Source organism: Triturus cristatus, chromosome 4_1 (genome assembly GCF_964204655.1).
Source record: "Triturus cristatus chromosome 4_1, aTriCri1.1, whole genome shotgun sequence".
Taxonomy (NCBI): domain Eukaryota; kingdom Metazoa; phylum Chordata; class Amphibia; order Caudata; family Salamandridae; genus Triturus; species Triturus cristatus.
Genome location: NC_140585.1, coordinates 1,020,403,728 through 1,020,420,523, shown reverse-complemented (window position 1 = coordinate 1,020,420,523; position 16,796 = coordinate 1,020,403,728). Strand labels below are relative to the sequence as shown.

Genomic DNA, 16,796 nt, shown 5'->3' with positions numbered 1-16,796 from the left:
CAGGTCGGAGTGCGGACGGAGTACGGCGTTCTGGTAGGGGTGCTCTGCACCAACCCTGTAGTTCTTCGCTGACTTCTTACGCACTTTGTTCGTAGATATCTCAGTCTTAGCAAGGCGGGGTGTAGCCTTATTATTCCGTATCTGATTTCCGTGGCCCCGTTGGATGCCGCTCTGAGGCGTGTGGGGTCGCAAGTCTATAGGAACTGTTGTTGTTCTGACATTACACTCATCAGCTCGAGCCCGCCTCTTGACATTTAATAGGGCGGAGGGCTGTATCAAATTTCCGAGCGAGATTTACTCGCGGCTGTGTTGTTGGCAAACCCATATATTGGAGTATGGACGCATCAGGGATCTTATGGTCTCATCTATGTATTTCGTAAACACTGCCTAAGAAGTACTGAGACAGTGAAAATAGGATTCGTTCTGAAACCTTGCAGGGCGCCAGGGAGAATTATCGCTATCCAGTGCCCTGCTGCATTTCATGTGTTCATTTGTAATCACTACAGGGGTGGAAAGGTGACTGCTGGCATACGTCCTTCCCCCCCTGTTAAGAGAAGAATCCAGAACTCATGGTAGGTCAGGTAGCCGAGGGAACTAATACGAGGGTGTGATAGTAAGAGTGTTACAACATCTGCTGATTAGTGTCTTGTCTGTAGGGTTCCAGATGCCTTGCGATCAGGTCCTCCCGTTCTCCTGTTTCTAGAGTGCTTTCTTTCTTTTACAGGTATAAGGGGGAGTTAAGGTTCAGCGGGGTGATAAGAAAGCTAGGGATTGATCTAACCACTGCATGTTGTTCTTTCTCTTTCAGATCTCCCTCCCTGCTGTCCCCTTCCTTTCCTTCCCTCGCCTGATCACCCTTCTGTGTCTGTTCCATATATCTCAGACCAAGGGGTTATCGGGAGGTGGACCCCTTACAGCATCGTGCGACTCTGAGGACAATTGGACGGCGACACCAGGCTCCACGCTCGGATCGCGTACTGCTGAGCCAGCTCTCCTTGACAGCCCCTTATACAGCTCTCAGGTGTATATTAGTGTATGTTAAGGAGAGTGGGTGGCCTGGAGCCATTAATCGGAGTAGGAGCATGTCAGCCACCTTACGTGAGCTGAGGTGTGGTCGAGCATTGGTGGTGTAGAAGCAGCAGGCTCAAAGGTCGGTGCAACTTGTGCCCCAATTGCTCCCCTGTGCCATTTTGCTCTCAAGTGTCCTAAAGCGTATTAAGTACCAATCGCCTACAAAAACGCCTGTGGTCTTAAGCATTCTGCAGCTTGCCAGTGCCTGTGATCATTTGTTTGTTTGGAGCTTGCTTGGAGTGGGCAGCTCTCTATTGCTTGGCGGAATAACTCTAGACAGGCGCTTCTGTGCTCTCCAAAGATGGCTTAGCCATGCATACTCGTAGCACCACATTACTAAGTATCACTAAAGAAAGGGGTAGAAAAGCAAAAAACAAACAAAAACAGCTACAAGGAGAAAGAGATCATTACCTTTTTTAAATCTGGGGGAGTATTATCTGTCAATCTCTTCCCCGGTTTATGCGCTGCAACTTCAGACTCGTGATGTTGCAACATTAATGAAAACTGGCGGGTAAATACAATGAGGAAGGAGAGCCTGGAGGGACTGACGAGCATTCAGGTCTTATAGACTATGATTTTGGCGAACGCTCAGCCCACAACACAAGCTTTCTGGCCCCACTGTCCTCAAGATGGTGAAAACCTCAAGCCCAGCTGATATACCTTCTATGGAGATTAATTAAAGCTTCATCTGTGGGGGTAGACGATATTAAATCATGCCCATTAAATAAGAACTTTTATGATTACATTTGAATACGAAACTCTGATCATACGGGATGAACTCCCAGCTAATCCCAGAAATTCAATAGACGTTTCAAGTTCAGAATTTACTAGTGAGGACCGGTCATCTTTGGGACTAATTATCCCGCATCTCCTTAGGGAAACTGTTGCTCACTTCCTGAAGTCAGCATTACAGGAAAAGCCACCTGGGAATCCTGCTGGTCATCTCCCTTAGGAAGCTCTATCAGTGAATGAACTTCTGTAGTCTCCTATAGTAAAAATGATTAAACCTCAGGTTTTCTCCCGGAGTTGGATTATATATCCTTAAAGGGCAAGATTGCTCCGTGTAAGAAGCCTTTTGCACATCCTAGATACCAAGGCAAGGCGTCAGATGTCGCATCCTTTATCTCGAACCTTAATGTACATCATGTAGCCAGTGATCATTCCCTCCATGAAAGAAAGCCATAGGAAAAGAGATAAGCACCTGGTGGATGCATCAAAGTTGTCAATGGGGTGTTGTGGGGCCTTTGGACTCTTCTCCTAGGTTCAATCCAGTGATTCCTGAAGAGAGCGTTTCAGAAAGTGTCTTGCTATATATCCTGAGTATGGCTCACAGGGCAGGGAGGTTATATTAAAGAGGAGCAACGTTCTAAAGTTATTTGCCGCGGTCCCAAGCCCAAGCAATATTGCTAGTAGGGACATTGACTAGATTGCCTTCAGAGAAGGACCAAGTGATGAATGCAATACAAGAACAGAAATTCTATTTTTCAATACTAATATGGCTCGTATGCGCAGAAAAGGAAAGCTTGGCCCCTTGGGGTATAAGTACTATCAAGCAGGTTGAAGACAAATATCCCCCAATTTTTGTTCCCAATCAACTCAATCAGGAGCAATGATGCTTCAAATACAGCCTATTCCAAAAACAACATTCTGCAGGGCACTTCTAGTCAACTGTTTACCACATCCTTCAGAAATGGGCTAGTTATACATACAATCCTTGGTCCTGGCACCAGAGTTAGTAGCTTTATGAGCATTTTGAGGTCCAATGAGGCCATCCTTGCAAGTGTGACCTCTGACCTGCCCTAGTATACTTCCAGATAAAGCATCATTGCTGTTCATAATTGGCTCATGGAACATCAGGGGCTATATTAATCGAACCTCCTCCCTAGAACAGCAGGATTATTTATGAACATTAAATGTAATCTGCTTGCAAGAGACATGGCAATTATGTTCAAATCCTTGGCTGGATTACACTGTGTATTATCCTACTGCATTAAGCTCTACTAAGTTTTGCTGACCACCTGGAGGCGTCTCAATATATATGCACAATCATCTGGGCTTTACTATTTCGACCTTGGCTGAACTAAAAGGAGCTGTCATTATAAAACATGATTTAAACTCCACATGGATAGTAGCTGGGGACTTCAACTTCAATCTCCTGATGATGACGAATGAACAAGAGTGGCAGGATGTTGAAGATAAAAATATGGAACATTCGTTTACTTAAACCCTCCACTTCTATGAGAAGCTCTATGCTTATCAACCAGCTGTCCTCTGCTCTTCATGTGATGGGGCTTTACTCCCTGAATGGTAGGTGTCACTGAACGCGGAATTGCTACCACACACACGTCACTTGAAAGACTTGCAGCACTTGATTATTTGTGGGCTACGATCGACTTTCATCGGACCTCGGATTTTAAAAATCGACCACAACTTAATAAGCGATCACACCATATTATTATGCTCTCTACATTTGGAGACTGCCAGATTTCCTTTTGTAAAGGAGCAAAGAGACCAAGCAGAGTTGGAACCTATTAAATGGATAAGGTGGGATGTCGGCTAGAACCACTGTTAGTAAAGTTCTTAAAGACTTATTTGCTGACTGATGCAAAAATGCTTCCTATCTCAATAGAAACTTGGTCAGACTTTACTTATGTTTTTTTTAAATCGTTAGTAATCCATCAGCCTCCCCCATGTTACTTCTGCAGCTCATGTCCTAGGCTGATTAATATTCATGAACTTACAGTGCTTAAAAGGAGGCTCAATAGAAGTATAAGGGCAGTGCGCAAGGATCCAACACATATGGCACAGAGAGAAGAGATTAAATCAGTGCACAAGAATTATGGGCAACATATCTACGAGAAAAGACAGCGTGATCTGGACATACAATGAAAAGCGGTCTTCTCTGCAATAAAAGCAAGAGACTCCTCAGAAAATGTGGGCTCATGGTTTATAAGGGGTACAGGAAACAAAAACAAGAGGAGCTGTTTATTATCTCCGTGGCAGGTTGGACAGCATACATATCCTCTCTGTATGTCGATCAAACTTCTGCCACTGCACTCTGATGGCATGCCTAGCCCTTTAGGAGGTCCTTTGAATCAATTTAATGATGACATAGTCCTGAATGCCTTGTAAGTGATTCGCTCTGCAGGTGTCCCGGGCCACAACTGCCTTTCCGGCGTGCATTTCTAAGGTAGCAATTGATAAATGTGCCACCTATTTGACCCCTCTGTTTAACATATGTTTATTAAACAACCTGGTGCCGGAGAGCTGGAGAGGGTCTCTCCAACTCCCATTTCACAAAAGGGTGCTTTGAATAAGCTAGGAAATGTAGACTTATTGCCCTTTTGAATGCGGAGGGAAATGCTGTGCAAAGATTCTCCATAAGGAATTGGAGGCCTGGGTACAAGATAATAAAAGCATTCCTGCTAAACAGACTAGAATTCAAAAGGGTCAGGGCACTAAGATGAATCTACAATAAGTGATGGTTTTGTTCAATAAAGCGACAAAAAAAGGGGCAGGACAACTTTAAAGAGCATTTATTTACTTTGCCACAGGCTTTGATAAAGTAGACAGAGGCTTGCTGTGGGACAAACTGACAGCATGAGGTATTCCATCATGTCCATTGTTTGCCATTAGGTGTCTTTACACAAACACACAGGTCAAAGTCCGAATGTCCAGCAAATGGGCTTCATCAGCAAAAATGAATACTGACCAGGGCCTTAAACAAGGCTGTGTTTTGGCCCCTTTACTTTTTAAACTATATTTGGCAGACTTGAATGACCATCTCAGCAGTGTAAAGTGCTTCCCGCCTAAACTTGTAGGGAAGAAGGTGCATGTGCTCCAAAACGCTAAAAATACAATTCTACTGGACCAAACTGTAATTGGGCTCCAAAGAGCTTTGACATGCTTGGCAGAGTATTGGAAAATAAACAAACTCAGCATCAACATAAAAAAAAATTAAGATTTTAAATTATCAGTAAAAAGAGCATTAAAAAAAAGGAGCATGGTTTGTAAATGGCCAGAAGGGCGAAAGAGTGCCCAGCATGAAGTACCCGGGGGTCTAGCTAAATAAACGTGGCATCCAAACTCCTCATATGGGGGCTTTGGCTACATCAGCTAATGCTCTTACTCTCGCCTTCCAACGCCTTTTCAAGAAACATTCAGGCCTGAATCTGAGGGCAATTCGTAATATTATTAAATGCAATTTGATACCTACACTTTTATATAGAGCATTTGTCAACTTAAATCTTATGTCAAGCTGGCTGGATTGGGCCTAAAGTCAACGCTATAGGCATTTCTTCAACCTACCAGCCTGTACAGTACAGGCTCAGATCTACCTGGAGTTTAATCTGGCCAGTCAAAAATACCAGATTTCTTTTGCTGTGCTACATGCATGTCATGGCCAAGCAGGGTTCACTAAAAAGACTCTTGTGGGACATAGTGCAAGATCATCAATCAATCTCAACACGCTCTTCCAGGCAGCTACGGATCTACATGCCACTAGAGACCTATGCAGGCCGCGTTAACCCCGAAAAGTCTCTCTAATCTATTGATAAAACAAGGTTATTATCAGCCCAAGATGATAAAAACATCCCCTGAAAAACGGATTGCCGACCTAAAAACTGTTCAATATCAATTAAGGACACTTTTGGCGTCTTCCTCACTTCCAATTAATCTTAGTGTCAAGCTTCCACTTTCGCTTTGGCCTAATTTCACTTAAAGTGTAAGTACAGCTATCTGACCGGTTTCCAGGAGGCTTCATGTAGGGAGTTGTGGTTTCAGACAGGAATCACTTTCACATGGTCAATGCCTGTGCCCCGATTTGTCTCAGCTTAGACGCTGTTGGCTCTTACCAATCCTCAGGCAATTGAACATCAGGGCTTGTCACACTGCTGCTATAGAGTGTCTGAAAGGAGCCTTGTCACAATTAACTGAAAGATTTATAACGTTTCTGGCGATTGCTTCATCAATGCTTAAAAAAGTAACACTAATGCTTAAAAAGTAACACACTCAAAGCTCAAAGCCTATACCTTTGAACACCAGGATGTTGACCCTGTTTGGCATAACCTTCTCTTGACCCCATATGTGGCCCTTATACTTATTGGTAACAGAACTTCTTGCATTCGGTCCTCGAACAATGATGGATAAGGGACTACTCTTTTTCCTAATTTCTGTAAGACACTGTATTTCACTTACACTTCATTTCGTTCTTTATTTGCATTGGTTACATTTGAGCTGCATAGAGCCTTTTTAGCTGCTATTATTAACCATCAGGCTATGTTCATCTCTTCTTTGAAAGATGACTTCTTAGCGATTGGGATATTCCTCATTTGCATGGCATTTTTTTTAGTATGTTGTGCTTTAATTTTTGTAATGTTTGCTTTGATTTTAAGTAATCGTGTAACAGAATAAACTTAACCTTGACTAAACTGGTAGGGCCCTATCTTGAATAGATTACCAGCAAACTTTATGATGATGACAGTAATAGACAGCAGGCTAATGAATGGATTAATTTATCTGTAAGACAAAGCACATATGAGACAAAGTATGATGATATAACCAAGATGCATGACCATTTTATAAAAGATGTACATTTGGATCCCAAAGCAAGTGTGTCAAAGAGAGTTAGCAACATTTTTAACTAGAATGACAAATGGATAATGCTACAGCAGCGCACTAGTGCACTCACTTCAGCCATTGTACACACTCAACACAATTTGATTAACTAGCAAATATTATAATGCATATAGAATCACAAACTGCGTTCTGGTTTAGATGCCAGTGACTAAGACCAAGCCTGCCATGGTTCCATTCGAGTGCAGTGCATGACTAATAAAACCTCTTGATATCAGGCTGAATGGCATAAGAGACTTAATACTGAGAGGAAGCTGTTTGGGAAATAAGGGACAAAATATTTTAAACGAGGAAGGCTATGCTTAATTTCCTATACCAGCTGAAGAAAAAAAAATCTAGGCCCTAGTTCAATAAGAGAACCGCTAGTAGGGGTATTAGCATGGCTGATGGCCAATATTATCAGGTTAGCAGGGTATAAATATATCGGCACAAGATTATTGCTTCAGATAAGACATTGGGTGCAACACTCAATGATGACTACTGAGGGGCCAAAACTGAAAGGCATATATGTAAAAACTGCTAATCTACAGTGTTTATGTTACATCAGAATTAATGCAAACTCAACTTTTGACATTATAAATAGTTTGCATTCTAATTAATCCAAATAACTGTTGAGAAATTTAAAAGCTGCTGAATTTTAGCAAGGAAAACGGTTTGCCCTTCACCAGGCCTTCAAATGATCTGATCAATAAACTAAGTCACACCTATCATCTTATAGGGATCTACTTATAAAACATTTCTAATCCTCATGTGATTTGTAGGTGCCTTACGAGGCAACACTAATCTCTCTGAAGAACTAAATAATATTCATGGATAGAAACCCTTTCAAATGTTATCAGAGTACAGCTGGTCTGCATTAATTGCAAAGCCACATCCTTGGAACATTTGTGGTCTATGACTATGGATGGAGACCAGGAAATGTCTTGTTTATGGTAACTCTGTAAAACCCCCATGTCCAGACATCACCCATCTTCACCGACACCATTAAAACGAGTAAGAGTTCAAATTTTGTAAATTCTGAGACATTCCATAATTACCAAATTAAGAAACCAAATGCACTCACTGGAATTCCATGCAGCTGAGGCTTGTCAAGCAAATTGTGAAGTTCATTTTTGGAAGCTTCAACTTTTTCCAAGTCAGCTGCATCTACCATATACCTACAAATGGAAATACAAACTCCTTTTCATGTTTTTTATGGGAAACAGATAAAGACTTATAAATGTCAAAATAAAATACTGCTATATGCAAATTATAAAATCACAAGGATAATTAAGCCTGGCCATACATTTGAACACCACATACTCAATTAAAATAACGAGAAGGGGAGGATGAGTCAAAAGCAAGACAGGATCTTACAAATATTCCATCAACAACAAAAGTGCAATCTTCATATATTTCAATTGAGAGTGGTGAAGTGAAGTCTATGTCAAAAAATGCATCAACAATCCATAAGTAAGATTACAAATACAACTAGTTACTTAACTGAAACAGCAGTTTTGAAACTTGGATCTCATCTAGATTTGCTAGGTGCACATTACAGAGTTTCCTAAAGGTATCTTTGTCATAATTCACAATTGCTTTATGAGAAAAGCAAGACACATCCCACAATTATAAAGAAGGAGGCTATAAGAGGATAGATTGTTTGAAAGAAGCAGCAGTATCTGTAAAATATGTGGCCTTTGCTCCTTGTGTCTGTATGACAAATCTGTGATATTGACGTATAGGCAATAGCTATGACATGGACTGAGCTGTAGGTTATGTACACAAAGACAAGATTGTTTCTCTTGACACAACTTAAAAGCACAATACACCACAATGACATTATGAACTGTAGTTCAAATAAAGGAAAATGCTACACATAACCATGGGTTTGCAGCTCTTGTCTCATGGCCTTTGTAGGAAGTTACAATTGTCAAATAGCTACAATGCCGTATTAAGACATATGAAGAGATCTATAGTGTGGCATAGGGGCTGTACAGTGCTCCAGAGAGTGATACAGAAAAAGCACCAAAAAGTGCAATCTACATTTTATTAAACATTTAATAGAAAGATGTGTTTCTATTAAGTACACATTTTCTTTCAAACCAAAATACCTTGCAGAACATGACTCATACAGTGCACTGCAATTTCACACAAGAACATTTACACAATGGGATCAATGGGTGTAGACTTAAAGAAGACAGCAGTTTCATGCATTTCTGTCACTAGTGCCAGTGAAGGAAAAACACAGTGGGCTTTCCTTGTGATTTCACATTATATTCAATGCCGTAATGGAATCTCTCTTTTCAGTAGTTGATGCATTTAAAGATAAAGTATGAAGAACTTCAAAGTTGCATTAAAAAACAGACAAACCATTTTCAAGAAACAGATGTGCGATTTGCAAAAGACTGCTGAATAAAGATAGAGAGGCAGAAGGAGGAAAAAAAGTTATGTGCGTCTGTGTGTTTTAAAAAAAGGGTAAAGGGACATTGTAGATAGGTGAAAATGTCAGTTAAAGCATATAGTTTTAAACTAACAAAATCACTGAAATTCACCAGTTATTGTTATCTCAAGTAACTCCAACTTGCACCCAAAAAGTACCTAGAACATGTGCCCGCCATCCACAGTGTTGTCATCAATTATGTAATTTGAGATGTTGCAGATGTGTTACCAATTAGGTCACAGAACATGTCATGAGTGATATAATATGGGAGGTAATAAGCATTGCAGGGCGAGGGTGCAAGTTATAGTTAATTTAGGGCACAAGTTACAGCTACTTGAGAGAACTATAACTGGTGAATTTCTGCAGCCAGACACTGCATCGAACGACTCTCAAGCAGCCAGTCCCACATTGTGCAGGGTAGTCCTTTTTAACATATTTCAAGCTGCTATTGTACGCACCACAAGGGGGCCCTGCACTCCAGCTTAAGAGCATAGAGCTCCTGCTAGGAGTGCTTTAAAAAAATATGGTAAGCTCTCCTGGGTTCATGGATTTAATGACCCTGGAGACTTACTGTTTTTTTTTTTTGTAATGTTACTGGGAAGCTGCTGCACTCCCTGTAGGCCCCCCAAAACAAAGATTGGCGATTCCCCTGCCCCTTCTAGGGACACAAGCAAGCTCCAAAAAGAGAACGTTTAAAGAGCCCTCGCAGGTTATTATGAGACACCCCTTGCATGGAGCAGTGAATAATAAATGAGAAGCCCCATGGACTCCCTGATAGTGCAAGAACCGGCAACACGGTTTCTGTATTCATCTTTTTAATGGGCTGTCACGGTGCCTACACAGAGCACCCCACAGCATTTGTAACTTTCGGGCTGCAGGGTGAGCCCCAGTGCACCCGCAGCACTGCTGTCTCCCCAGCCTGCACCCATCCTGGGTATGGCAGGAGCCGGCATTGCTACAACTCTGTTAGCAGGTTTTCTTTTGCTCACACCAGGCAGGAGAAATTGTGTGGTTTTCCCTGCCTGCAAGAGAGCAGTTGGAGAGAAACATTTGTGCTCCTGCCCAGAAGGAGCAGCTTTCTGCTGAGCACATAATAGTGCTCTGGAGGGTATGGAAACCATGGGAATGCGGTCCACAGAGGCACAGAAAGGTAGGGGGAGCATGTGCCACCTCTTACCTTTAATTAAAGTAAATTATTGGCCCTGGGGGATGAGATCCCAGGGGCAGGAAGCAGGTGCGTGGAGAGGGGGCTGCATGCCCTTCTCCTCTAAAATGACTGTGCAGCTTCTCCCGGCCCCTGGCCCACCCTGGGAGGGGGGCGGGTGGGAGACCTTCCCATTTGTTTCCTTTCTTAAAATATTATAACAGATTCGCTGAACCACTACCGAGTAACGGATCTACCGCAGATTTGCTGTAAATATATGTTTTGGGAACCAAGGGGGGGGTTGGAACCCCTACCCAAACTAGGCCAAGGGACAGGGTATCCCTACCCTGCCCCCTTATATCTTTTTAAACTTTTGTTTTAAGATTCAGGATAAGTCCAGAATTCTAAGATTGCTATTGCATTATCGTCGTTGACATGGCGGCTCTTCAGCTGCATAAAATATACAAAGCTTTTAAGCCTTAATTGCTCAAAAACTACTGAACGGATTTATACAAAAATAAAAAATAAAAAGCACACTTTCTGCACCAAGATCTACCTTTCTGCCAAATTTGGGGAAAATCCGTTGAGTCATTTGGGCTGTACCTGTGTCTAAATTGCCAAAGGAAAAATGAATGTGGAAAATGGGCTTTGGTTCCCCCCCCCCAGTCCTCCGCCCCCAACTGATTGATCAACCCAAATCTTTCCAGGAAGGAGCCGAGGTGGATGAGACTTAAAAAAAATATACATTAATGAAAGGTTCAACCACATGAAAAATCTCTACTGCAGTACCTAGCTCTAGTGGATGATGCACTTCACAAGAAACAACTGAACAAGAAAATACTTTTTCTTTATTACATTCCAATGAAGGTGTGGAAAATATATGAACTGGAGAGATGATCATGAGGGGGGGTAGCAGGATACAAGGTCTATTAATTTGGGTGACAGTTGACAGCTCATAAATTATGTTTATTTGATCCATAAGTATGTTAAACAATATATTAGCAATCCATTAAAAGCAAGAAATTACAAAAGCATTTAAATATACAAGAGTGTACAAATAGCACCATAAATAACTAAAACAAATAACAAGCACATGCTTTGGGTACAAAATCATTTAAAGCCATTAAGAATCTAGCAAATGCAGAGGCTACATCCATGTATTGCATCTAAGAGGAAATTCATAGCTGCCGATCTCGACCATATATTATCCTTGAAAAGAATTGGTTTACATTTTTTTTTAACACACAAAAAAAATGCAGTCAGATACAACATGAAAATCTGTGATTGGCATTTTCAACCCATCACCACACAGCCCTTCTGAATTCTTAAGGAACGCTGTCCCAGAGGCGTGAGAGTAGAGAGGATGGAGTCCAAGTCTGAGTCTTGATATTATACTGAACATCAAATGGTCCGACAAGTCATGCTAATACTGGAAGGAGGAATTGATGTCCCCTGATTTGTACAGATGAATTGCCGAAGGCTTATCCTGCAGATACCCAAGGTCTCTCTTAAACAATGCACCTCAGTTTATCAATTCCCTTTTTAAAAGGGCTGTAGAGATTACAACATTATAGTAGCATATCTGCAATATTTATGCCGTACCTTGCAGTTGCTTCTTAATTTCTTTATTTGGATGTAAGAGCGAAGGGTAAATGCAGATGATAGTTAGAAGGGGTGGCAGGGCACTTTTTTTATATATATATTTCGATAGGGAAGGGGATGGTAATGTTCATTCTGGGGTGAGAGGGTGGTTGGATGCCAGGTACAGTTTTTAAAATGTGAGTGGCAGATGGAATACAGGACAAGAGGCTGATGGGGTTGGGAGCAAAACACCAGGTTTAATAAGGGACTAGGGTGAGCAAAGATAAGGCCACATTTTATGTGGTTCCCCCACAAAAACTCTGATGCTGCATAACATAGAACAGACAGGGAGATTAAATAAAGGCATGATACATTACAAAATTAAACATGGGCAAATGTGAATAAATGTCATCTCTTACATCTTGCAGTTCTGGGTAACATCACAGTCAAATTGAGCTTCGCTATTGCCAACTATTCACACAGAACACAAACATCTGCACTATTTACAGTTACCCATATAGAATTCTATATAATGTGAGATCTTTTCAGCGGTCCAAAAAATTAACTCACTCTAAAAATTAAGACACGCAATCCCTTTTTAGGTCTCGCCTGATCCAGCGCATGCGCTGATCTGGCCGAGACATTTTGTATACAGGCTTTTCAAAGTGCTGCCGTGGCCTAAAGCTTCAGTGCACGTGAACGTGCACGCGCGCAGCGCCATGTGTCTTTCCTCCGTAATCGCGATCGGCCGCGTCCGCTTCACTTTCGCGGCCACATGGCCAATGCTGGTTTCCTTTTGCGTAATACTTTAAATAAAATTAACAGATTTATATAACCCAATTTATCACCCGGAGACATTGTGATGTGCACAGAATCAACAGATGTTCCGCCGCGGGGACTCGAACCAGGATCCCCAGCCCTCGAGTTTGCAGCTTTGGTCGCTGTGCAACATCTTATGCACTCCCTTAATACTGGTTTTCCCTGCTTTCTCCCATGTCTTTCATTTAAACTTTTTTAATACACATTTCAAAGGGCATTGTTTGTTATTTACCATTCATTTCTCTTACACGAGACTGGGGAACGCGTTGCTCCCAAGCCTTGCTTTCAGCAATGAGCCCCGCCCCCACGTTTTGCATGAAGCAGCTAGAGACACTTGAGGGAGAATTGCAGATCGGGGCTTGGTACTCACAGAGACTGCTTTAGCCATAGGTTTTGCACGCACAGCGCGTATTTCTCGCTGCCCTTCACGTGGACATCATTCACTTCTGCTCTGATGTGACGCAGTTCCTGGCGTGGCTTCACAGTCTCCTGGATGCATGTGCCCGACGGACCGTGCTGTGTATGCGGTAACAGATTTTATATATTAAACGACCTCAGGCTGTCGATGTTGTCCGCAGTGGCACCTGACTACACCCACCTGCCTCGCATAACTCCGGTGTTTGTCAAACGTCACCAGGCTTGCAGGATCTGCCTTGTGTTTTATGCAGAGTTTGGCTCTGCTTATCTGTTTGAGTTCCGGGGCTGCGCTCTGATGTGTATGGGAAACATGTTGAATTTATAACCTGCAAAATAAATTGGTGCCTGGTGTCTTCTCCCTCGCCCACACCCACACCCACTCCCATAGTTTGACCCAAATGACTACTCCTGCTATATCTGACCCGAAGGTATTGGAGCTCTTCTATTTGTTTTTAAGACACCTGGGAGATTGCAAGATTTGTCCAGGATTCAAACACGGCCCTCAAATTCGCAACTCTTTCCATTACGCCACATCTTTATGGTCACAGCACTTGCTTTGTCACAGTGTGCCAGGGCACTTATCCGCAGTCCTTCCGAAGTGCCCTTTAACCCCTGGTGGCTCTCGTGGTTTCACCCAAAGGAGTGTCCACCGGATTGGCTCCCAGTGTAGGTACAATTGATATGTTTATCAGAACTCCTTGATACAGCAGTAGTTATGGAAATAGAAAAGGAACTATAACAATTCAGTCCAGTCCTGGCAGCGCACTAAACATCTTCCTTTACTTAGTTTCTGGTTCACAGGTACGTACAACACCAAAATAAAAGAAATGTGAGCTGTTGCTGAAAATGTTGTGAATGACGTGGTATTGAAATATTAAGCATGAATATATTTTTATATTTACAATCAAATGCTGGATGTGCACTATAGCAGTTGATTGTTATTCGTGTTTTATTTAGCTAAATTAACATTCTAAATTATAGTTGAACTTTTTAAATGCAAGCCATGCTAACTCCAGAGTCAAAATATGTAATTATCAAAATTACAGACATTTGGTGACTGCTTTAAGATTGCAGGCCACTGGCCTCAAGTCGTAGTCTTCTACTTTTTTGTTTGTTCTCTAGTGCCGTCTGACGTCAGATGGTGACATCATTATATGGGCACCAGTTACATTTCACAATTTCGTTTAAGGCACAGGGAAGATAATGTGATTTGCCCAGGATCACATTGTTGCGCTGACGCTGAGACTCAAACTTTCCACTACCCATCATCGACACAGAAGCAGACTTCCCACTCAAAGTACCCTGACACCAGTACTACAGGCGAGTAAACTTGCAATTTCATTCTCAGAAAGCTTTGGCACAGGTTTCTCATTTGCGAGATCTAGTGGCTTTGTCAATGTTTTTTTTTTTTTACACGTTGCAAAGCAGCAGGAGCTGATGTGCAATATGGCTTAAAGTTGTTGTTTTTTTAATACGCTATGATGCAGTCAATGCTGCCCGCGTCATAGCGCTTTTATTCATTTTACACAGCAGCTTCTGGTGTAAAAAAACATAGAAAAAGTCATTAGATTTTGCTTAGGTGAACCGGTTGGCTTTCAAAGGGCACTTACAAATAGCTTTTTAGGTGGGGTTTGTGATTTTAGTTTGAAATTACCAATGATACAACCAAGTATGCACATTAATGAGGCCTTAAGACAACAATTCCAGGTAATGCTCACAACATAAGCATACCAATGACTCACCTAAAGATTGTTTTGTTTAAATGTATAAATCACTTGGGAGGCACACAAATAAATCTGCTGTACCGGTCGCTACATTACTGAAAGGCAGTGTACCTTTTTTAATGAGGAGATGTAACCCTTATCCCGGTTGCATAAAGGTTGCTTCTAAACTAGCATGGGGTGAGATGCGGTAGGAAAGAAATAACCTAGCTGTCAGTATACAAAAAATGTGGATCATGCTTTTTACACCATGCCCACTGAGAAGCTACATAGATGTTTTCTAATGCTATAGAAAAGTGTCTTGCTTGTGACGTATATAACGAGCATTTGCAATGGAATAGGTCTCGCAGTTGTGAAAATGTGAACTATTGGCATTGTAAATGACAATACCTTTTATTTGCGTTTCGCAAACCTGCAAGAAGCGCATAAACACACACTTTGTACATATAGTCGTTGCTTAGGAGAAGCTAGGCTGGCAGTAACTGCACCTCTTTTACTGCCAGCCTTGCTTCTCGTAAGTAAGGACTAAAGTAAAGTGCGTGTTTAAACACCGCTTCCAGGTTTTCAAACACAGAAATAAAAATGCATTGTCATTTACAATACCAATAACTCAAACTCTTGCAAATGCGAGACCTATTGCATTGCAAATGCTTGTTTTAATGGCTGACAAGAACAAGCATTTACAATGCAATGGTCTCGGCATTGTTAAAGTCAGAGCTGTTGACATTGTTCATGACATTATTCTTGTTTATGTTTTTGTTTTTAAAACATTAGAAGAAACTGCATTGTTATTTACAATGGCAATAGCTTAATCACTCTCCAATGCGAGACCTATTGCATTTGCACCCACACACAGCCACCCACACACAGCCACCCACACACAGCCACCCACACACAGCCACCCACACACAGCCACCCACACATACAGAGCCACTCACATAGAGCAACCCACACACAAATAGAGCCACCCACAGAGCCACCCACACACACACACACACACACAGAGCCACCCACACACACACAGAGCCACACACACATACACAGAGCCACATACACACAGTGAAAGCGCCAAAGGTCCCACACACCCGCACAAGTAAGAGCTGTGGGGCCCGGTGGTTGTGGCATGGGGGATTGACGAGGGGCAATTTAATAAATAATTAATTTCCCCTGCCATTGTCAGTCGAGCCCTGAGGAGCAGGTAAACATGAAATAAACTCATTGGCATACATATCAAGCATCACAAAACTGAAAAGTGAAAGGTTTTCAAAAGTCTCTACCTCTGGCCCACTATTCCACTTGAAGCCAGAACCAGTCAAAGGTAAATGTGCCTTGGTGCTGCTCCAAACGAACAGTCCGCACGAGTTACTGGGCAGGTCCAACCCTGGGCTACCGAACTCCAAAGTGTGAGAAATGCCCACTATACCCAAAAGTTGCCCAGCTTTTAACATGGTCAGAGTACCATTTTCCTCATTTGCCTTACGGGCCCCAGGAGGTGATTGGAAAGAAAGTACAGGATTCAGGGTGTGAGGCATAGATTCTTGGAGACGGAAGTGACTGGCAGACCCATGGGATTTCACCAAGTGGCAGATCACTGGAGAAAAGGGAAAGATCAAACCAGCGAGTGAAGAAACGAAGGAGCACTTAGCACTGGGGTTAAGTTGTTCACAGAGGAAAGAGGCCATGGAATAGTGGCTGTGGCTTAGGGACCCTGGAAGCAGTGGAGTAAAACAAACTGTAAAAGCTGGAATGCAAAGACTGAGAAGAAAGAACTCGGTAGGAACAGCGTGTCAACAGCGAATGATGATTTTCGAGAACAGTATCAGACAAATGTTTAATTTAAAAAGTGTGGGGTCCAATCGTTTAGGAAACTGGATGCTGCAATACTGTACCTGGTGATGAACACCACCACCAGGAATACTCCGAAGCAAACCCTGGAATAGCGGGGTCAGTGGAGAGCAGCAGCTTGGAGGAGCATAAGAGGCAAGGA

General features: G+C 42.2%; 1 protein-coding gene across 1 annotated transcript in view; it reads right to left on the bottom strand.

Moving 5' to 3' along the window:
* The window catches only part of LOC146855997 (ADP-ribosylation factor-like protein 8B-A), a 200,788-nt gene that overhangs the window by 115,351 nt on the left and 68,641 nt on the right, over positions 1–16,796 (bottom strand). Inside the window, exon 4 of the mRNA XM_085653963.1 lies at positions 7,769–7,862. Coding sequence (XP_085510089.1) covers positions 7,769–7,862 — 94 coding nt within the window. The remainder of the gene's footprint in view (positions 1–7,768; positions 7,863–16,796) is intronic.